At 34.3% G+C, this 23,091-nt stretch overlaps 1 protein-coding gene across 1 annotated transcript in view; it reads right to left on the bottom strand.

Moving 5' to 3' along the window:
• LOC103595108 (chromosome unknown open reading frame, human C1orf101) overlaps positions 1–22,680 on the bottom strand; it is a gene marked incomplete at its 5' end in the record, with an annotated part of 74,801 nt that extends 52,121 nt beyond the window's left edge. Inside the window, 2 exons of the mRNA XM_008578423.1 lie at positions 6,215–6,300; positions 22,203–22,680. Coding sequence (XP_008576645.1) covers positions 6,215–6,300; positions 22,203–22,680 — 564 coding nt within the window. The remainder of the gene's footprint in view (positions 1–6,214; positions 6,301–22,202) is intronic.
• Between the last annotated feature and the right edge of the window lie 411 nt (positions 22,681–23,091).

The raw sequence follows: 23,091 nt of genomic DNA, 5'->3' as shown, positions 1-23,091 counted from the left end.
GGATAAGTCACATGTTAGGTCACAAATCAAGTCTCAACAAACTCAAAAAAATTGGAATTATCCCATGTATTTTTTCAGACCACAATAGATTAAAATTAGATATCAATATCAAACGAAATCCTGGGAACTATACGAACACATGGAAATTAAACAGTATTCAACTTAATGACACATGGGTCCACAAAGAAATCAAACAGGAAATCAAAAAATTTATTGAAACTAATGAAAATAATGATACATCATACCAAAACCTGTGGGATCCTGCAAAAGCAGTACTAAGGGGGCCATGCTCTTGGATTGGAAGAATCAACATTGTGAAAATGTCCATAGTACTCAAAGTGATATACAAATTCAATGCAATCTCCATCAAAATTCCAATGACGTTTTTCTCAGACACGGAAAAAACTATCCAGACATATATATGGAATAACAAAAGACCATGCATAGCCAAAGCAATGCTAAGCAAAAAAATAATAAAGCTGGAGGCATAACACTACCTGACTTTAAACTATACTACAAAGCTATAGTAACCAAAACAGCATGAAACTGGCATAAAAACAGACACACTGATCAATGGAATAGAATAGAGAATCCAGAAATCAACCCACACACCTACAGCCATCTGATCTTTGACAAAGGCACCAAGCTTATACACTGGGGAAGAGACTGCCTCTTCAACAAATTGTGCTGGAATAACTGGATATCCATATGCAGGAGAATGAAACTCGACCCATACTTCTCATCATATACTAAAATCAACTCAAAATGGATTAAAGAATTAAATATACACCCCCAAACAATAAAACTTCTTAAAGAAAACATAGGAGAAACACTTCAGGAAGTAGGACTGAACACAGACTTCATGAATACGACCTCAAAAGCCCAGGCAACCAAAATAAGTAAATAAACTAATGGGATTATAACAAACTAAAAAGCATCTGCACAGCAAAAGAAACAATTAACAGAGTTAAAAGACAACCAACAGAGTGGGAGAAAATATTTGCAAAAGATACATCTGACAAAGGATTAATATCCAGAATATACAAGGAACTGAAATAACTTTACAAGAAAAAAACAAACAACCCAATTAAAAAATGGGCAAAAGAGCTAAATAGGCATTTCTAAAAGGAAGATATACGAATGGCCAACAGACACATGAAAAACATGCTCAACATCTCTCAGCATTTGGGAAATACAAATCAAAACCACACTGAGATACCATCTCACCCCAGTTAGGATGGCTAATATCCAAAAGTCTATGAAGAATAAATGCTGGCGAGGTGGCGGAGAAAAAGGAACTCTCATACATTATTGTGGGACTGCAAAAAGGTGAAGCCTTTATGGGAAATGGTATGGAGAGGACCTAGAGAGAATTATATTAAGGGAAACAAGTCAGGAACAGAAAGAGAAATATCACATGTTCTCACTTATTTGTGGGAGCTAAAAATAAATAAATAAATATACAAAAAAACCGGGGGAGAGGGAGGGAAGAAGACAGAACAATTACAATTCCTTGACATTGATACAACAAGCAAACAGATATGAGGTTGTTGTGAGGGAGGGGGGAGAGAGCAGAGAGATGGAGGTTTCAGTAATGGGCCACAATAACCACGTTGTATATTGACAAAATAAAATAAAAATTGGAAAAAAATATAGAAATAAGAAAAATCTCAAATCAGTAATGCAAACTTCTATCTTAAGAAAATAGAAAAAGAAGAGCAAAGTAAACCAAAAGCAAATGTAGGTAGGAAATAACAAAGATTACAACAGAAATATATGAAATAGGGAATTAAAAAACAATAGAGAAAATCAACAAAACCAAAAGTTGCTTCTTTAAAAAGATCAACAAAATTTGCAAACCTTTATCTAGACTAAGAAAAAAAGGAAAAAAAAAAAAAAAGAGAGAGAGAGAGAGAAAAAAAGGCATACAACCAAATCGAAAAAGTGAGAAAGATTTGTATTTCATAGAAGTGAGAATTCAAATAGCCAAAAAGTATATTAAAAGTTTTTCAGATTCATTAAAAAAAGGAAATAGGAAATAAATATGAGGGTACTTCAAAAAGTTTGTGGAAAAATAGAATTCAAAGATTACATCGGGCTGGCCCGGTGGCGCACTGCTACAGTGCGCCACTTGGGAGTGTGGCGGCGCTCCCGCCGAGGGTTCGGATCCCACATACAGACCGGTTCCCGCTCACTGGCTGAGCGAGGTGCGGGCGCGACACCAAGGGTTGCGATCTGTTGCCGGACATGAAAAAAGACAAAAAGGAAAAAAAAAAAAGATTACATGAATCTTTCCATGAACTTTTTGAAGTACCCTCATATAATTCACACACATTGGTTGGGAAAATATTAAAGACTGTCTATACCAGTTATTGGCAAGTATATTAGTCTACTGGGGCTACCATAACGAAATAACATAGGATGGGTGGCTGAAACAACAGAAATTTATTTCCTCACAGTCTGGAGGCTAGGAAGTACAAGATCAAGGTACCGATAAGGCAGGTTTCATACAGAGGCCTCCTCTCTTGGTGTACAGGGGCTGCCATCTCACAGTGCACTCACATGACCTCTTTGTGTGCATGGAGACTAGTGTAAGGATCGGCAAATAGATCAATGGAACAGAATAGAGAACCCAGAAATTGGCCCACACTTGTATGAACATTGGAGTTTCAATAAAGATGCCAAAGTAATCTATGAAGGAAAGAAAACCTTTTCAAAAAACGCTGAAATAATTGAATATTCAAACGGAAAATAACAATCTTTACTGGATCAAAAGTCACCATACACAAAAATTAATTCAAGATAGATTGTGGAACCTAAATGTAAAGTTAAAACTATAAAGCATCGAGAAGACATGATAGAAGAGCATTTTTGTGACTTAGGGATAGGCAAAACTTTCTTAGAACACAAAAAGCAATAACCATGCATGAAAAATCTTTATCAAAGTTAAAAACTTCTACTTATTAAGTCAGCATCAAGAAAATGAATAGGCAAACATAAATTGTGAGAAAATATTCACAAAACATATATCTCCCAGGATATATAAAGAACTCCTAAACTGAATAACGAAAAGATAAACATCCTAGTAAAAAATGTGAAAGATTTGAATAAATGCTGCACAAAAGAAGATATAAGAATAAGTAAACACATGAAAAAGTGCTCAATATCATTAATCATCAGGAAAATGCAAATTAAAACCACAATGAAATATCACCACACATCACCAAAACAGCTAAAATTAAAAAGACTGAACACTGAGTGCTTTTAAGTAGGTAGAACAAGAAGTATTCATGTCCATTGGTGGCGGGAGTTAAAAATGGTATAATCCCTTTGGAAAAGTGTCCAGCAGTTTTTTATAAAAGTAAACCTTCTGCTCTATGACTAGCAATTGCTCTACTGAGTATTTATTCAAGAAGAACAGGAACACATGACCATAAAAAGACTTGTGGAAGGCCATACGCTGCATCTCTTTTCATAATAACATCAAACAGCAAAGAACCAGGTATCTAGCAGAAGGAGGGTGGATAAATAAAATGTGGCATATTCATTAAAATGCAATATTACTCAGCAATGAAAGGAGATGAAATGCTGATAGAGTAACATGGATGAATCTCAAAAATATGCTGAGTTATAAAAGCCTTACATTGTATGATTTCATTTACATGGAGTTCTAGAAAGGCAAAACTAATCTATGTTGTAAAAAATAATCAAGAGTGGTTGCTTCCAGGTGATGGGGACAGGGATTGATTGGGAAGGCATAAGAAAAAACATGGGTTGATAACATGCTCTTTCTTGATAGGGGGTCGGGACACTCAGGCATTTGTCTAACCAGTGAATGTACGCATAACTTCTGTGCATATAACTATATGTATATATAACTTAAAAGGAAAAAAACTCAACAAATATTGAATTCTAGTTAGTATACCTAGAAATACTAGGTGAAGTTTGCTGATGCCTGGGATTTACTTTGAAATGCATAGGAGGAAGATTGGTGGGTGGATAGATGCATGGATATGTAATAAAGCAAGTACAGTAAAATGTCAGTGCAGAATCTAGGAAGTGGACATACAGGTGTTAAATGTAAAATGCTGCCAACTTTTCTATATATTTGAAATTTTTCATAATAAAGTGTTGCAGAATTATAATGTAAGTTGAGTTTACAGCCTCACCAAGAATCTCATGTAAAAGTTAGTAATTCTACTTGATGGAAATATTTACATATGTTTATTAGGAGGTATATACTAAAATATTCATTGTAGCACTATTCAGAATAGCTCCCCAAATAGAAACAACCTGATATTCACCAACAATAAAATGGATAAGAATTTTACATTCACACAGAGGAATACTATAAAGCAGTGAGCATGAATAAATTACAGCTACGCTAAATGATATGGGTTGTCACATGCATGATATTCAATGAAAAAAGCAAGACACAATTATCTACATTTATATATTTATGTATGCATGTGTGTACATATATATATGCAATGATTTCATTCATATTATGTTCAAAAATAAACAAAGGTAAGCTACTTTGTTTAGAGATACATATGGAGATGATGAATCTAAGAAAAGCAGGGAAATTATTACCAAAAAAGTCAGACTAGTGTTTAGCTTTTGGAAGAGGGAGAAGATTATGATCAGGGAAGGCACAAGGGGGACTTTGGATGCTTGTAATGTTTTATTTTTTTTTGACTTGAATGGTGATTAACATGAGTGTTTTGTTTATAATAGTTTGTTAAATTATACATATTTAATCCACTTTTTATATGAGTGTAATACTTTTTTAAAAAAAAAGAATGATTAGATGTGATGCTAGACATCATACTAGACAATAATTTCTCTGTGAAGTTACAATGACCTGATCTGCAGGATATAAGCAGGGTGATGTACTAATAACACTGTAATTCACCAGTAGTAGTAGTAGTGGTAATAGTGGTTGTAGTTGTAGTGATGCATACATACAGTGCTTACTGTGTGCCAGGTGCTTTTCTAAGTCCTTTACATATATTAACACATTTAATTCTCATAAGAACCTTATGAGGTAGGTACTATTATTATTACTATTATACCCAATTTACAGATAAGAGAACTAAGGCACAGAGAGATTTTATATTAACACATTTAATTCTCATAAGAACCTTATGAGGTAGGTACTATTATTATTACTATTACACCCAATTTACAGATAAGAGAACTAAGGCACAGAGAGATTTTAAAAATTTGCTCAATGTCATTGGGTAGCAAATGATAGAGCCAGAATTTTATTAAAAATGCAAAATTTGATGTTTCATTGTCACTTGTCATTTATTTTGATGGGTAACTAGCATTTTGAGGGGCTGAATTACAAATGGACTAACATACATTATACATCCAATTCTTGGAAAGAAATCACTAGATTAATATATCCCTTGTTTCTAGGCACACAATCAATACAGTCTCATTTTATCGTATTTCACTTTTCCCTGTATCTTCTCTCTCCATTTTCTTCCCGCATAGTAGGCATTCATAACGTATATCAAAAGCACAGTTGTCTGATATATGTCTTTGGGTCTCTTTGTATTCTTGTAAAACGTATAATGCTTTTTTGTTTGTTTGCGATTTGTGTGTATGTTTCTCTAATATCCATAAATGTTATTATATGTTAGTGCAATGGTCTGAATGTTTGCGTCCCCTCAAATTTCATCTGTTGAAACCTAATCACCAATATGATAGAATTAGGAGGTGGAACCTTTGGGAGGTGATTAGATCATGAGGGAAGACCCTCATAAATGGGACTAGTACCCTTATAAAAGAGGCCCCAGAGGGCTGCCTTGCCTCTTCTACCATGTGAGGACAGAGCAAAAAGATATTGTCTATGACAAAGCAGGTCCTTACCAGACACCAAATCTGCTGGCACCTGATCTTAGACTTCCCAGCCTCCAGAACTGTGAGTAATAAATTTCTTTTATTATAAGCCATCTAGTTTAAGCTATTTTTGTTATAGAAGCCCAAACAAACAAAGATAGATTTCAAATAGTTTCTTATATTTTTCACTCAACACTATATTTTAAGATCTATCCATGAGACTGTATATAAATCTAAATCAGCTTTCTTTCCAAACGTGTTTATGCCAGATTATATTATTATTATTGTTGTTGTTGTTGTAATTAAGTAATTAAATATAGTATTATGGATTGATGAAATGAGCACTAAATGAAAGTTGACTTACTGTTTCCCTGACAACAAAGTTGATTTTTCTGGCAAATTTTGATAAAGCAAGTCTCTGAAGAAATTGCTGAATTAGGTATGAGCAAACTAACAGTAAAAGAATGGAAAAAATTATAAAAATCTAAAACTTTGGTTGCTTTGCTAGTGTCTTTAAGTGATTTTTTTATCATAAAGACACTGAAATAGGAACTCAGAGATTATGCATTGAGTAAGGTTATATAAGAAAGAAGGTGAGGAACTACAACAAGTGGAATTTTTCTGAAGAAAAGGCTCTGGCTCTATATTAAAAGATGGACTAATGAATGTAAATTCATTTATTTAAGTTAAAGTAAAATGTTTCACACATATCAGTTTCACTGTTTATGATTCTCTGCTTTAACTGACTTTGGAATTAACTGAACACCTCCATTCCATTGTTTCAGATAAGAGGTCCACTATTACATACGCTTAAGAAAGCTGAGACTAGAAAGGGGAGGTTGGGGATAGAAAATGCCATTTGGGTTACACAGTGTTTGAGAAGAAATTGAAGTAACATGTAAAATGTTCATGTTATAATATTAATTGGAAAAGCAATATACAAAATAATACATACTGTATATTTACACCTATTATGGTAGATGGTTTGCAAAGACGGCTGCAATAATTTCTCCCATTTCTGTATGCATGTCCCTTTACAGTATGACTTTGCTATTTCTCCATAAGAGATAGAGTCTGTTTCCTCATCCTGTGAATTAGGTCTGGCCTTGTGACTTGCTTTGACCTGTAGAATGTGGCCAAACCTGGGCCTCAAGAGGTTGTAGCTTTTGCTGTCATCATCTTGGAACACTTCCCTGAGATTCCCATGGGAAGAAGCCAGGTCTAGCCTGGAGGATAAGAGGACATAGGGAACAGAGACAAGTGTTCCAGCTGAGGCTTCTTAGACTAACAAGTCAATGTTAGCACCAACCACCTGACATGTGAATGAGGCCATGTTAGATCACCCACCTTGATGAACCACAAGATGACCACAGCCACATGAATCAACCCAGGTGAAACCCGCGGAATGGTGCAGCCACTCAGAACCCACATTGCTGAACCACAGAACTGATTGTTGTTTGAAGACATTAGGTTTTGAGGTAGTTTGTTACACTACAATCGATAACAAAAGTTTATAGAAAAGCCATGCATTACAAAAAGAAAAAGAAAACAGAAAGTGAACAATATAACTGACAATGAGTTTTTTTTTTTTTTCTTTTTTCCTTTTTGTCTTTTTTTTACAAAAAGAAAAAGAAAACAGAAAGTGAACAATATAACTGACAATGAGTTTTTTTTTTTTTCTTTTTTCCTTTTTGTCTTTTTTCATTAGTTTGTGTTATTCTAAGTTACAATAAACCATGCTATTTTATTTAAGCGTATTTTTAACCAAGATCATTTGTTTTATAATAACTGAGTATTTATATTATATGAGAAAATTAGAGTATGCAGGCATAAACCTGTAGCATTACATTATATTGGAGAACTTCTTTGCCCCTTCATTGTATTCAGTTTCTTCCTGAATACATTTTCTCCTTATATTTACCATATCACTTCTATACATCATATCATTTACATAAGAAAAAAGATCTGGAATTAGTGTATTAAGAGATAATAAGGTTGAGAACGACAGGAATAGTAGTATTAGGAAGTGTTGTGTTATGGACTGAATTGTATCCCTCTCAAATTCGTATGTTGGCTGTTTTTGGAGATAGGACATTTAAGGAAGTAATTAAGGTTAAATGAGTTCATAAGTGTGAGGCTCTAATCTGATAGGACTAGTATCCTTATAAGAAGAGGGAGAGACACCAGGGATCTCTGCCTCTGGGCACACAGAGAAGAAAGACCATGTCAGGACACAGTGAGAAGGCGGCCATCTAATAGCCAGGAGTAGAGGCCTCATCAGAAACTAATCCTGAAAGTACCTTCAGAAATGTTAGAAAATAAATTTCTGTTGTTTAAACCACCCAGTCTACGGTATCTTTTTTATGGCAGCCCTACCAGACTAATACAATTGAGATGGAGAAATGGGAGCAGGGGGTGGGTGGGACTGGTATAATGCATTGCCCACCATTGCAGCTTCACTTATAGTAGATAGTAATCAATTCTCTACCCTTAATAGAATATTCTGCCTAAATCATAGCAGGTCATGGAGTCTAAGTCTCTTAATCTCTTTGGTTCTGTTGCTATATCTGTAAAATGAACAGTTTGACTAGTCGATTTCATAGCTTTCTTTCAAGAAATGACATTATGTATAGCCTCTAGGGGTATACCTTCTTTAATTTTTAAAAGACAACGCCTAGGATGGGCTGGAAGGAGGAAGGTGAATTCATAGAGTCAGGGAGGTTCAGACTGTGTTGTGCTTGTCCATCTTACATTTGGAATCTGAATAAATCAGTAACATTTTTACAAATTACCATAAATTATATTCTAATCAAACTTACCTAATCAGAAATATATGCAGTAGATCACAGGGTGGAAGGGGAGAAAACTACAAATCACTGCTGAAAGAAATTAAAGAGGACACAAAAAGATGGAAAGACATTCCATGCTCTTGTATTGGATAAATTAACATTATAAAAATGGCCATACTACCCAAAGCAATCTACAGATTCAATGCAATCCCCATCAAAATACCAATGACAGTCTTCACAGAAATAGAAAAATCAATCCTAACATTTATATGGAACAACAAAAGACCTGAATAGCCAAAGCAATCTTGTACAGCAACAAAAAAACCAGAGGCATAATGCTACCTGATTTCAAATTATATTACAAAACTGTAGTAACAAAAATGGCATGGTACTGGCATAAAAACACAAAAGACCTGAATAGCCAAAGCAATCTTGTACAGCAACAAAAAAACCAGAGGCATAATGCGACCTGATTTCAAATTATATTACAAAACTGTAGTAACAAAAATGGCATGGTACTGGCATAAAAACAAACACTTGGACAAATAGAACAGAATAAATAACCCAGAAATCAACCCACATACTTATAGCCAACTGATCTTTGACAAAGGCAATAAGAATATACATTGGGGAAAAGACTGCTTCTTCGGTAAATGGTGCTGGGATACTTGGACACTCATGTAGAACAATGAAACTAAACCGATACCTATCACCATATACCAAAATCAACTGAAAGTGGACTAAAGACTTAACTATAAGACCTGAAAGTACAAAACTACTAAAAGAAAACATAGGGGGAACACTTCAGAAGTAGGACTTGGTAAAGACTTTAAGAATAAGACCCCAAAAGCACAGGCAATAAAAGAAAAAACAAACAAATGGGATTATGTCAAACTAAAATGCTTTTGCACAGCAAAAGAAACAATTAACAGAGCAAAATGACAACCTAAAGAATGGAGGAAATATTTGCAAACTATTCATCCAACAAGGTATTAATATCCAGAATATACAAAGAACTTAAACAACTTAACAGTAAAAAAGCAAGTAACCTGATTAAAAAATGGGCAATGGAGCTGAAGAGTCATTTCTCAAAGGTAGAAATATAAATGGCCAACAGACATATAAAAAATGCTCAACATCACTAAGCATCAGAGAAATGTAAATGAAAATCACAATGAGATATCATCTCACTCCAGTTAGACTGGCTATGATCAAAAAGACAGAAAATAACAAGTGCTGGTGAGGATTCAGAGAAAGGGGAACTCTCCTACACTGTTGGTGGGACTGTAAATTAGTTCAGTCTATTACGGAAACAGTATGGAGGTTCTCAAACAACTACAGAGAACTGCCATACAGTCCAGCAATCCCCCTGCTGGGTGTATCCCCACAGGAATGGAAATCATCATGTTGAAGGGATATCTGCACTGCCGTGTTTATTGCAGCTCTATTTAAAACAGCCAATAGGTGGAACCAACTTAAATATCTATTGATGGACAACTGGATAAGGAAAACGTGGTATATATACACAATGGAATACTACTCTACCATAAAAACGAATGAAATTCTGCCATTCATAGCAACATGCATGAACTTAGACAAAATTATGTTAAGTGAAATAAGCCAGGCAAAGAAAAATAACACATGCCTTCACTCATAAGAGGAGCTAATAAACAAACAAACAAACAAACAAACAAATAAATAAGAAAGAAGGAAAGATACGAAAATCACAATAACTCGTTGAACTTTCCAAGGGAGTAGAATGGAACTGAGGCCAACAGAGATGGGAAAGGGGGAGGTGGATGTGGGGTTCGTGAGAAATTGGTAAAGGGCTGCAAAAATAATTAAAATGTGTAAAGTTGAATATACTAATTACCCTGATTTGGACATCACATATTGCACACAGGTATGATATTCAATGCTGTATCCCACAGATATGTACAATCAATTATGTTTCAGTAATAATAATAAAAAAACCCACAGCCCTCCCCCCTTGCAAAAAAGATGTTAGATGAAACTAGGTTAAAAAAATGCAGGGTGGAAAGGGAGATACACGTTGATGGATGACATAATAAAATATATCTCTATGTTGAATGAAAAAATTACAGGATACCAACAATATGATGATATATAAAATATAAAACCTCACAAGCAAAACAATATATTGTTTTTGGATTATATATAATGTCCAAATTGCTTCACAAGAAGGTCCCTCTTTTCTTTAGCCAGGTTTACCTCTAGCCACTTTGTGTCTCACAATTTATTATCTCATCATACTGAACTAATTTCAGTTCCACAGACTTGCCACGTTCTCTCCCACCTCCAAGTTTTTGCACATGCTGTATTCTCAGTTTGGAATGCTAACTTAATCCCCTATCCCAACTAGTGACCTCATTTTTCACACACACACACACACACACACACACACACACACACACACACACACACACACTATCCCCCTGGTTTCAGTTTAGAAGTCATCTCTTCCACACCTAGTTTTCTGATCCCATAAATCTGGATTAGATACTCCTCCTATATACTTCCATAGCACCCTCTCTTTTGCTGATGAAAAACATTATCAAATAATCTCTGGGTTAAGTATGAAGTTAAGATAAATTTAAGCATAACTCATAAAATAATGACAATAAAAACACTATATATAAAATCTCATGGGATGCAGCTAAAACCATACAGAGAAAAATTTATAGCCTCATGCTTGTTTATAGTTTTAAATGCTTAGAAAACAAGAAAGACTGGAAATAAATGAACTAATCATTTAACTTAAGATGCAGACTGGAAATAAATGAACTAATCACTTAACTTAAGATGCAGGTGAGTGACAGACTGTCAAATTTACGAAAAGAATGCAGAAGTGAAGAATCAATAATGACAAAAGCAGAAATTAAGGAATTAAATAAAAAAGAAAGTAGACTTGATAACTAAAATCAAGCATTCTTTTTAAAAGACAAGATAAACAAAAACAAAACCTAAAAAATAAGCAATTTCTTGTAAGCCAAACTAACAAGGGGATGGGATGCCAACAATATTATAAACGAGAATGAGAATATAATTACAGGTACATAAGAAATTTAAAAGTTAGAATGAGAAACTTTTGCCAGTAAATTAGAAAACCTAGAGAAAATGAACAATTTCCTAGGTAAATACAAACTTCTAAAAATGACTCAGAAAGAGCTGAAATCTTTGAATAGACCAATTAGAGAAAATAAAAATAATGATGAGATACAACACTCCTGTTTCGGAAGACCGAATATTGTAAGTACGCAGCCATCTATTCAACAAATATTTATTGAATGCCTTCTATGGCTCCCTACTGTTCTAGGTCCTTGGAAGGCATATATTGGTGAAAAAAAGAAACAACCTTCTCTTGTGGATCTTACATTCCAGCAGAGAAGGCAGCCAGTAAATATGAAAATTAATAGATTACATAGTGTATTAGGTAGTTAAGGCTGTAGTGATCGAAGCAATATAGAGCTAGTGCGGGCAGATGAGTCAAAAAAGAAACAACCTTCTCTTGTGGATCTTACATTCCAGCAGAGAAGGCAGCCAGTAAATACGAAAATTAATAGATTACATAGTGTATTAGGTAGTTAAGGCTGTAGTGATCGAAGCAATATAGAGCTAGTGCAGGCAGATGAGTTGAAAAGAATGGCTTAGAAACAGAATCTGATTACTGTCAGGAATAAATATATAATAAAGGTAGCATTTCAGATTAATGGGAAGGGTTTTCTTAATGAAAGAATGATTTGATGGCAACATCAGCTTTCACTGGAAAAAATAAAATAAGATTCTTAACTCATACTAAACATAATTCTAGATGAATTAAATACCAAAATATAAAAATTAGAATTATAAAAATAATGGTAGTATTTTTATAATTGGAAAGACCTTTCAAATTATGGCATTACATCAGAAGTAGCAAATAAAAATATTAACAAAAGTGAATGCATAAAAATACAATAGAATCGTATCTTTAATATCTAAATATCAAACTCCCTCCAGAAAGGAACAGGAAATTACACGCTAGAGAAAATATTTGCAATACATGTCAGAGATATATGGCCACTCTACATTATAAAGTAAGAACATATCGATATAATTAAATGCAAAAATATCTATAAACAGTATGAATAGACAATGCACAGAAGAATTTGGCCAGTAAACATATGAAACTAGACATAACATCTAATTATAAAAGATATGTGTAATAAAATGAGAGTCACACATTTTTCTTCACACAATTTGTAAATATTTGTAAGCAGATTATATAAAAATATAAATTTTCAAGTACTTTGGGGGGAGTTTAGACTGTGACAAACTCTATTGGAGGACAATTGGGAAGGACTTACCAACTTCTAAAATATTCATAACCTGTGATTCAGGAATTCTATATCTGGAAATTTGTATTACAGAAATACTTGTGTAAGTGTGTATGTGTGTGTGTACTGATATCTTCTGCAGCATTATTTGTAACAGCAAAAGAACTGAGGCCTAATATCTAACTAAATATCTACTTACACCCCTATTAGTGAAACAATACCGTACACAGACAGTGGAACTTTACACAGCAGTTAAAATGGCGTTCATTTTTTATGTATTAAATATTTTGTTTGGAAAATATGCCCATTATATTTTTGTATTTGGTTTTTAAAGCCCAGGCAAATTCACAGGAGCTCGCTAATAGTGGATTATTTGAGAAATGGGCGTGGTGAAACATGAGGGCCTTTAACTTCATACCTCATACACTTATGAATTGTTTAAAGTTTTTATTGCTTCTGAATGGCCTTCAGTACAACATTCAGATTGGTATTTAAGGTCTTCTAAAATCTATCCACAATTTATTATTGTAAAATTACCTTCTTATCACTGTAGTCCATTGTCTTTTAAAAACACAAATATCCTGCTTCTCTCTTGCTTAAAACTCTTTGTAAAAAATTCTACATACTTGTGGAATACAGTGTGTTGTTTCAATATATGCATACATTGTACAATTATTCATTTAGGGTAGGTAGCTTATCTATCACCTAAACATTTATCTTTTGTGTGTGTGTGTGGTGATTATGGTCAAGACCCTCTTTTCTAGCTACTTAGAAATATACAATGTAATATGAGTGGTCTTCAAAACTTCCTGGAAAATGCATATTATGAAAAGACTATGCATGAATTTCAAACTTTTTTGCACCAAAATAAACTTGTACTAATTTGTTATAACATCTCTGAACAGATCTAGTTTGAGGCACTAAGAAGGATACCATCAGTTTGAAAAGAGCCACTGTTAAGAGCAACATGAATTCCGCTAAAATTGAAACAAGACGAACATAATATTTATGGTGAAGCTTGGGTGAAAGAATGATAAGGTCATCAATGGTTTATGAAAAATTTATGGGGACAATGCTCTCTTTTCCAATCAGCATTTACAAATGGATAACCCATTTTAAGAAGGGAGGAGATGATGTTGAAGATAAAGCCCACAGTCACAGACCATTCACACCAATTTTTGAGGCAAACAGTAATCTTGTTCATGCCCTAAATGAAAAACACTGACGATTAATAGCAGAAACAACAGCCAACACCATGAACATCTTACAACACCATGGACATCTCACAACACCATGGACATCTCAACTGGTTCAGCTGACACAATTCGGACTGAAAAATTACAATTGAGCAAATGTTCCAGTTGATGGGTGCCAAAACTGTTAAGCCCAGATCAGCTGCAGAAAAGAGCAGAATTTTCAATGGAAATTTTAAACAAATGGGATCCAGATCCTGAAGCATTTCTTTGAAGAATTGTAACAGGAGATGAAACATGGCTTTACTGGTACAGTCCTGAGGACAAAGCACAATCAAAGCTGCTACCAAGAGGTGGAAGTGGTCCAGTTCAAAGCAAAAGCAGACTAGTCAACAGCAGAAGTTATGGCAAAAATTATGGGAGATGCTCAAGATATTTTGCTTGTTGACTTTCTGGAGGGTCAAAAATAACATCTGCTTATTATGAGAGTTTTTGGAGAAAGTTAACCAACACTTTATCAGAAAAATGCCTGAGAAAGCTTCACCAGAGAGTCCTTCTCCACCATGACAATGTTCCTGCTCATTCCTCTCATCAAATAAGGGCAATTTTGTGAGAGTTTTGATGGGAAATCATTAGGCATCCACCTTACAGTCCTGACTTGGCTCTTTCTGACTTCTTTTTGTTCCCTAGTCTCAAAAAATATCTTTAAAAGGAACCCATTTTTCCTCAGTTAGTAATGCAAAAAAAGACTATATTGACATGGTAAATTCCCAAGACCCTCAGTTCTTAGGGATGAAATAAATGGCTGGTAGCATCACTTACAAAAGTGTCTTAAACTTGATGGAGTTTATGTTGAAATACAAAGTTTACACTTTTAATTTTTATCTTTTAGTTTCATTTTTTCCATGAACATTTTGAAGTCCTCTCATATTATTAGCTCTAGTTACCTAGAACACCAGAACTTTTCTTTCTAGTTTATGTTGAAATACAAAGTTTACACTTTTAATTTTTATCTTTTAGTTTCATTTTTTCCACGAACATTTTGAAGTCCTCTCATATTATTAGCTCTAGTTACCTAGAACACCAGAACTTATTCTTTCTATCTACTGTAACTTTGTGCTCCTTAACCCACCTCTTTCCACCACCACCCCCTGCCCCCCGCCTTCCCTTCTCAGCCTCTGGTAACCATTATTCTACCTTCTACTTTTATGAAAACTGTTTTTCTTTTTCTTTTTTAGCTTCCACATATGAGTGAGATCTATAGTATTTATCTTTCTGTTCCAGGCTTACTTCACTTAACATGATGGCCCTGTTTCATCCATGATGCTGCAAATTACATATTTCATTTTCAAATAGCTGAATAGTATTTCCTTGTGTATACAGATCACATTTTAAAATTCAATCATCCGGGCCGGCCCTGTGGCTCACTGGGGAGAGTGCGGTGCCGATAAAATTCAATCATCCTTTGATGCACATTTAGGTTGCTTCCATTTTCTGGCTATTCTGAATAGTGCTGCAAGAAACATAGGAGTGTAAGTCTCTTTAATACACTGATTTCATTTCCTTTGGGTATATATCCATAGTAACATAGCTAGGTCATATGGTAGTTCAATTTCCAGTTCTCTGAGGAACCTCCATAGTGTTTTCCACAATGGCTGTACCAATTTCCCTTCCCATCAGCAATGTAGAGAGTTCCCTTTTTTTTTGCCTCCTCACCAGCATTTGTTATTTCCTGTCTTTTTGATAATAATCATTCTAACAGGGGTGAGAGATCTCATTGTGGTTTTAGTTTGCATTTTCCCAATGAGTCGTGATGTTGAGCAGTTTTTCATGTGCCTGCTGTCTATTTGTATATCCTCTTTTGAGAAATGTTATGTTTAGTTCCCTTGCCCATTTTTTAACTGGGTTATTTGGGATTTTTGCTGTTGAGTTGTTTGAGTTCCTTACATATTTTGGATATTAGCCCCTTGTCAGTTGCATAGTTTGCAAATACTTTCTCTCACTCTGTAGGTTGTCTCTTATTTTGTTGATTGTGCTCTTTGCTGTGCAGAAGCTTTTTAGTTTGATGTAGTCCCATTTGTTTATTTTTGCTTAAGTGCCTCTGTAGTCTTGTTCAGAAAACATTGTACAGTCCCATTTCATGTAGCATTTACCCTATATTCTCTTCTAATAGTTTCATAGTTTCAGGTCTTAAATTTAGGCCTTTAATCCATTTTGAGTTGATTTTTGTGTGTGGTGAGAGATAGGGGTCTAGTTTTGATCTTCTACGTGTGGCTATCCAGTTTTCCCAAAAGCATTTATTGAAGAAGTTGTCCTTTCCCCAGTGTATATTCTCGGCACCTGGATCAAAATCAGTTGGCTGTAAATGTGTGGATTTATTTCTGGGCTCTCTATTGGTCTATCTGTCTGTTTTTATACCAATACCATTCTGTTTTGGTTACTGCAGGTTTTTTAAAATTAAAAATTTTAAACAGTAATTTTTTTTTAACAGTGTATTTTTAACTCAGGTAGTGTGATGCCTCTGGCTTTTTTTCTTTTTGTTCAAAATTGCTTTGGCTATGTGGGAACTTTTGTGGTTCCATACAAATTTTAAGATTGTTTTTCTATTTCTGTGTTCAATTTGTAGATTGCTTTGGGTAATATGGACATTTTGATGATATTAATTCCATCAACCTGTCAACACAGCTTATCTTTTCTTTTGAGTATTCTTCAATTTCTTTACCAATATTTTATAGTTTTTACTATAGAGATCTTTCACCTCTTTGGTTAAATTTACTTCTCAGTATTTCTTTTCTTTTTTTGATAGTTATTGTATGTGGACCTACTTTCTTGATTTCATTTTCAGATATTTCATTATTGGTGTATAGAAATGCTATTGATTTTTTATACTGCCACTTAATATGTATGGTAATTTTTTGGCGGGGTCTTTACAGTTTTCTATTTATATGATCATGTCATCTGCAAATACGGAAAGTTTGACTTCCTCCTTTCTAATTGGGATGCCCTTTAATGGTTTTTCTTGCCTCATTGCTCTGGCTAGAACTTCCAGTACTATGTTAAAAAAGAGTGGGGAAAGTGGGCATCTTTGTCTTGCCTAGATATTAGAGGTAATATGGACATTTAGATTATGTTAATTCTTCCAACCCATGAACATGGCATAATCTTTCCATTTATTTGTGTCCTCTTCAATTTTTTTCACCAAGTTTTTATACTTTTCATTGTAGATGTCTTTCATATACTTGGTTAAATTCACTCCTAGGTTTTGTTTTGGGTTTTTTTGATAGCTATTGTGAATGAGATTACTTTCTTGATTTCTTCTTCAGCTATTCCATTACTGGCATATAGGAAGGCTATTGATTTTTGTGTATTGGTTTTGTATCCTTCCACTCTACTGACTTTACTTATTAGTCCTAGTAATTTTTTGGTGGAGTATTTAGGGTTTTCTATGTGTATGATCATGTCACTTTCAGTAGGGATAGTCTGACTTCCTCATTTCCAATTTGGATGCCCTTTATGACTTTCTCTTGCCTTGTGGTGCTGGTTAGAACTTCCAATGCTATGTTGAATAAGAGTGGTGAAGTAGATATCCTTGCCTTGCTCCACATCTGAGAGGAAAAGACTCTAATTTTTGTCTATTCAGTATGATATTAGCTGTGAGTTTGTCATATATAGCCTTTATTGTGTTGAGGTACATTTCTTCTATACCCAGTTTCTTAAGTGTTTTTATCATGAAGGAGTGTGGGATATTATCAAATGCTTTTTCCACATCTATTTAAATGACATACGTTTTTTCTCCCTTTATTCTGTTGATGTGCTGTATCACATTTATTGATTTACATATGTTGAACCATGCTTGCAACCCTGGAATGAATCTCACTTGATCATGGTGAATTTTCTTTTAACGTGTTGTTGGATTCTGTTTGCTAGTATTTTTGAGGATCTTTGCATCTGTGTTCATTAGGGATGTTGGTCTGTAGTTTTCTTTTGTGTTGTTGTATCTTTTTCTGGTGTTGGTATGAGGTCAATGTTGGCCTCATAGAATGAGTTAGGAAGTATTCCCTCCTCTTCAGTTTTGTGGAAGAGTTTGAGAAGAATTGGTATTAATTCTTCTTTAAATGTTTAGTATAATTTGACAGTAAAGCCATCTGGTCCTGGGGTTTTCTTTGTTGGGAGACTTTTTATTACTACTTTAATCTTATTACTCCTTATTGGTCTGTTTAGGTTTTCTAGTTCATCATGATTCAATCTTAGCAAGTTGCATATGTGCAGGAATTTATCAATTTCTTCTAGGTTTTCTAGTTTGTTCACAAATAGTTGTTCCTAATAGTCTCTTATGATCCTTTGTATTTCTGTGGTACCAGTTGTAATATCTCCATTTTCATTTCTGATTTTATTTCAGTCTTCTCATTTTTCTTCATTAGTCTAGCTAAAGGTTTACCAATTTTATCTTCTTGAAAAACCAACTGTTTGTTTCATTAATCCTTTGTACTCTTTTTAATCTCAAATTCATTTATTTCTTCTCTGATCTTTGTTATTTCTCTCCTACTAATTCTAAATTTGGTTTGTTCTTGTTTTTCTAGTTTCTTGAGGTATAAGATTAGGTTTTTTATTTGGAGTTTTAATATTTTTGATGTAGGCATTTATTGCTATAAACTTCCACCTTAGAACTGCTTTTACTGTATTTCATAGGTTCTGGTATGTTGTGCATTTTTCTTCATTTGTGTCAGGAATTTTTTAATTTCCTTTTTAGCTTCTCCTACAACCGATTCACTGTTTAGGAGCATGTTGGTTAATTTCCACGGATCTGTACAGCTTCCAATGTTCCAACGGTTATTGATTTCTAGTTTTATTCCACTATCATCTGATTTCAATTCAGTTATGATTTAAATTCTTTTGAATTTGTTGAGACTTCTTTTGTGGCCTAGAATATGGTCTATTCTAGAGAATGTTCTATGTGCTGCTGAGAAGACTGTGCATTCCGCTGCTGTTGGATAGGATGCTCTATAAATGTCTGTTAGGGCCAATTGGTCTAAGGTAGGGATTAACTCTGATGTTTCCCTGTTAATTTTCTGTCTGGATAATCAGTCCATTGCTGAAAGTGGAGTGTTAAAGTCCCCAAATATTATTGTGTTGAAGTCTGGCTCTCCCATTAGGTCTAATAATATTTTTAATATATTGTTTATATATCTGGGTGCTCCAGTGTTGGGTGCATATATATTTAGAATTGTTATATCTTCCTCTTGAGTTGATCCCTTTATTATATAATGACCTTCTTTTATCTTTTTTTAGTTTCTTTGGCTTGAAGTTTATTTTATCAGATACACATGTAACTACTCCTTTTCTTTTTGGATTCCCATTACATTAAACATCTGTTTCCATCCCTTCACTTTCAGTTGGTGTGTCTTTATAGGTGTAGTTAAGTTTCTTGTAGGTATCATATTGTTGGTTAGTCTATTCAGCCACTCTGTGTCTTTTAATTGGGGGATTTAATTCATTTACAATTTGGGTTATTGACAGATAGGGACTTACTTCCATTTTGTTACTTTTTTCCTGTTTTTTTTTTTTTTTGAAGGTCCTTTTTCCTTTTTTTTTTCCTGTTTTAGTGCCTTCCCCCACTTTTCCCACATTTTTAAGTTACATTTTAAAATACTGCCTATTTCTTTTACTGTTGTTGTATTTGTTATTTTCTTTAATAGGTTTGTCTTTTAGTCTTCATACTGAAGACATATGTGGTATATTCACCACCCTTACAGCACTGAACTATTCTGAATTTGTTTGTGAACTTACTTTATAGTGAGTTTTATACCTTCAAGTGTGTTCTTGTTACACTTCTGCATCACCTTCTTTCAGACTGAAGAACTCCTTTTAGCATTTCTTATAAGGCAGGTCTAGTGTTGATGAATTCCCTTAGCTTTCACTTGCTTAGCAAAGTCTATATTTCTTCATATTTGAAGGTTGGTTTTGCTGGATACAAAATTCTTGGTTGAAAGGATTTTCCCTCAGCATTTTAATATATCATCCCACTCTCTCCTGGCCTGTAGGTTTTCTTCTGAGAAATCCACCGAAAGTCATCTTGGGGCTTTATTGAATATATGTTCTTTCTCTCTTGCTGCTTTCAGTATTCTTTCTTTGTCTTTAGTTTCTGATAATTTGGTTATGATGTGCCTGGGGGTATTACTCATTGGATTGAATTTAATTGGTGACCTGTGAGCTTCCTGTACCAGGATGCTGTCATCTTTCTCAATACTTCAAAAGTTTTCAGCCATTATTTTATTAAATATGCTTTCTAGGTCTTTTTTTCTTTTGTCTGCTTCTGGGTACTCTAATCATGTGTAGGTTATTTTGCTTGATGGTGTCTCATAACTGATGCAGTCCTGTTTTGTTTATTTTTAATTCTTTTTTGTTCCTCTGATTGGCTCTATCATATAATTAAACATACTGCTTTATTTGCATGTTTGTCTTTATTCTATGCAACTTGATAAACTCTGGGAGGGTGGGAATTGTGTCCAATCTACTGTGATATCTCCAACCCCTTGCAGAGTGCCTTGCAAATAGTAGGTGAACAATAACTTTCGTTTTCAATCTCTTATTCAAAGAATTACTTATTGTGTACTTTCCTGGGGACTGTGGGTAAAGCAGAAAATATAACACAGAGCTTGTTTTCTGGTTAAAGATTCAGTTAATAAATAAGTACACATATAATTTGTTAGGTGATGAGTGCTGTGAATAAAATAATGTAAGGGACAGAGGAGGGTGGGTTAGATAAGAGTCAGGGAAGGGCTGTATGATAAGATGACATTTGGAATTAAACTTAAATTAAGTATAACACCCAAGTAGATATCAAGGTAAACATTATCAGCGTATAAAATAGTATATCTTCAAGGAACAGTAAAAAGGCCAGTCCGTATTTGGAATTAAACTTAAATTAAGTATAACACCCAAGTAGATATCAAGGTAAACATTATCAGTGTATAAAATAGTATATCTTCAAGGAACAGTAAAAAGGCCAGTCCGCGGCCAGGGCACAGTGAGTGAGCAATGAAGTGATAGGAGATGACATCAGAGTCTGGGAGTCAGATCACATAGTGCTTTTCAGGCCCTGGTAAAGATTTTGGATTTTATTCTGAGTGAGATAAGAAGCCAAATGAGAGTTTTAAGAAGAGAAAAAATATGATTTTGTATATATTTTTAAAGGCTCGCTCTGGCTGCTACATAGATTCTAATCTGATGGGGGATAGGAGAGCAAGGATGAAAACAGGTAGACCAAATAAAAAAAGTATTGTATGTGTGTTCTAGAGAGCACAGTAGCTTGGATTAGAGTAGGAACAGTGAAAGGGGGTTAGATTTATATAGAGCCAACAGAACTTGAGGATGAATTTATTGTGGGAAGTGAAAGAGGAGGATTCAAGGATGGGGTTAAGAATTATGGCCTGAAAGACTGGAAGAAAAGAATTGCTATCTACTAAGTGGGGAGGACAAGGAAAGAAACAGGCTGAGTAGGGATGAGGGAATCAAAGGTTCACTTCTGGATATGTTAAGTGTGAGGTGCCTTGTAGTCATCCAAGTGAAAGTATCAAGCAGGCAGCTGGAAACAGGAGTATGAAGTTCAGGCTAGGAGTCACAGCTCGATGGCAACGACTGAATATAAATAGGGTTCGGGTATCTGAAAATCAAACTCAGAGATTCTTCTTCATTTAGAGATCGGGAAGATGAGGATAAAGAAGAGACTGAGGAGAAGTAGCTAGTGAAGTAAGAGGAAGACCAAAAAAGTGTTAACCCTGAAGTCTGTCCGGAGCCATTAGAGCCTGGCTGCCTGCCTCTGTGGAGCCAAAGAGCCCACCAAAAAAAGGAACTTGTGTCTGCCATTTTTCCTATGTGATATCACAGTTAACGGTAGGTGAATTTAAAATATATTCATTTTTAGGTGATAAAAAATGCATCTTTAGCTGTTAAAAGCACCACATATTGGTGTATTTAAAATTGTTACATCTTCATAAGAATCTAGAATAATTTTAGTAGAATGAGAATGCCCTCACCCATAAACACATCATGAATAATGCTGTCATTCGATAATATCGATAGATTTCCATTTCCTGTAGGTGTTTGTATAACTCCGTTATCGGTGAAATTATTATAATAATAGTAGATCCTGTGTTTATCCCATAGTATTAATTCTGTTATTGCTGAAAATATAAAACGTGGAACTAAAAAGCTGTTAATAGGGACATCTAATTCGAAGTCTTGGCACACCTGCTGTCTTGTATCTTCATTATATATCACTATGTAAATCGTTTTGGTGACAGTACATGTAGTGCAATAACTGAATAACACAGCAAGTTCCAGAGGGTGTCCTGTATACTCAACATTGTGTATAGTCAGAGTATCAAGTGATGATATATTTAGACGATTTCTCATTTCTGTAGTAGTTACTATTTTGACAAAGCTAAGATTAGTATATCCAAGGTAAACTTCATTTTCTGTCCAGATTGCTATGTGGCTTCTGTTTCTTGCTTCCTGTGACAAAATTTAAAACAATTAGAAAAATCTTTGATTTTAGGGAAAGGTCTAACAATTTAGCCTTATAATTTGATGCATTTAAAAATATAAGGTAGTAACTACTAAGGTTTAACTTTGTTTTAGTATTATTTCTGAAGAATACTCCAGGCATAAAAATATATTAAATAGAAATATACCATATTACATATAACCATACAAATAATTATTCCAGTAATTTTATTCTTTTGTATATTTTCCTATCAGTAGGAATAATAAATATTAATTCCCTTTTAAATCTTTAAAGCAAATCAAACTTCTCTTTCCTTATGTATTTACCACTCTTGCCAGGAGAGTCTCTTTGACCTTAATGTTTACTAAGGTCGAGATATAAGAGCATTTCAAACATTTAATTTTGGGGGGGCTGGCCCT

Source organism: Galeopterus variegatus, unplaced genomic scaffold (genome assembly GCF_000696425.1).
Source record: "Galeopterus variegatus unplaced genomic scaffold, G_variegatus-3.0.2 Scaffold1681, whole genome shotgun sequence".
NCBI classification, from domain to species: Eukaryota; Metazoa; Chordata; class Mammalia; order Dermoptera; family Cynocephalidae; genus Galeopterus; species Galeopterus variegatus.
Note: the sequence above shows the minus strand (reverse complement) of the source record. Positions and strands in the feature narration are given on the sequence as shown.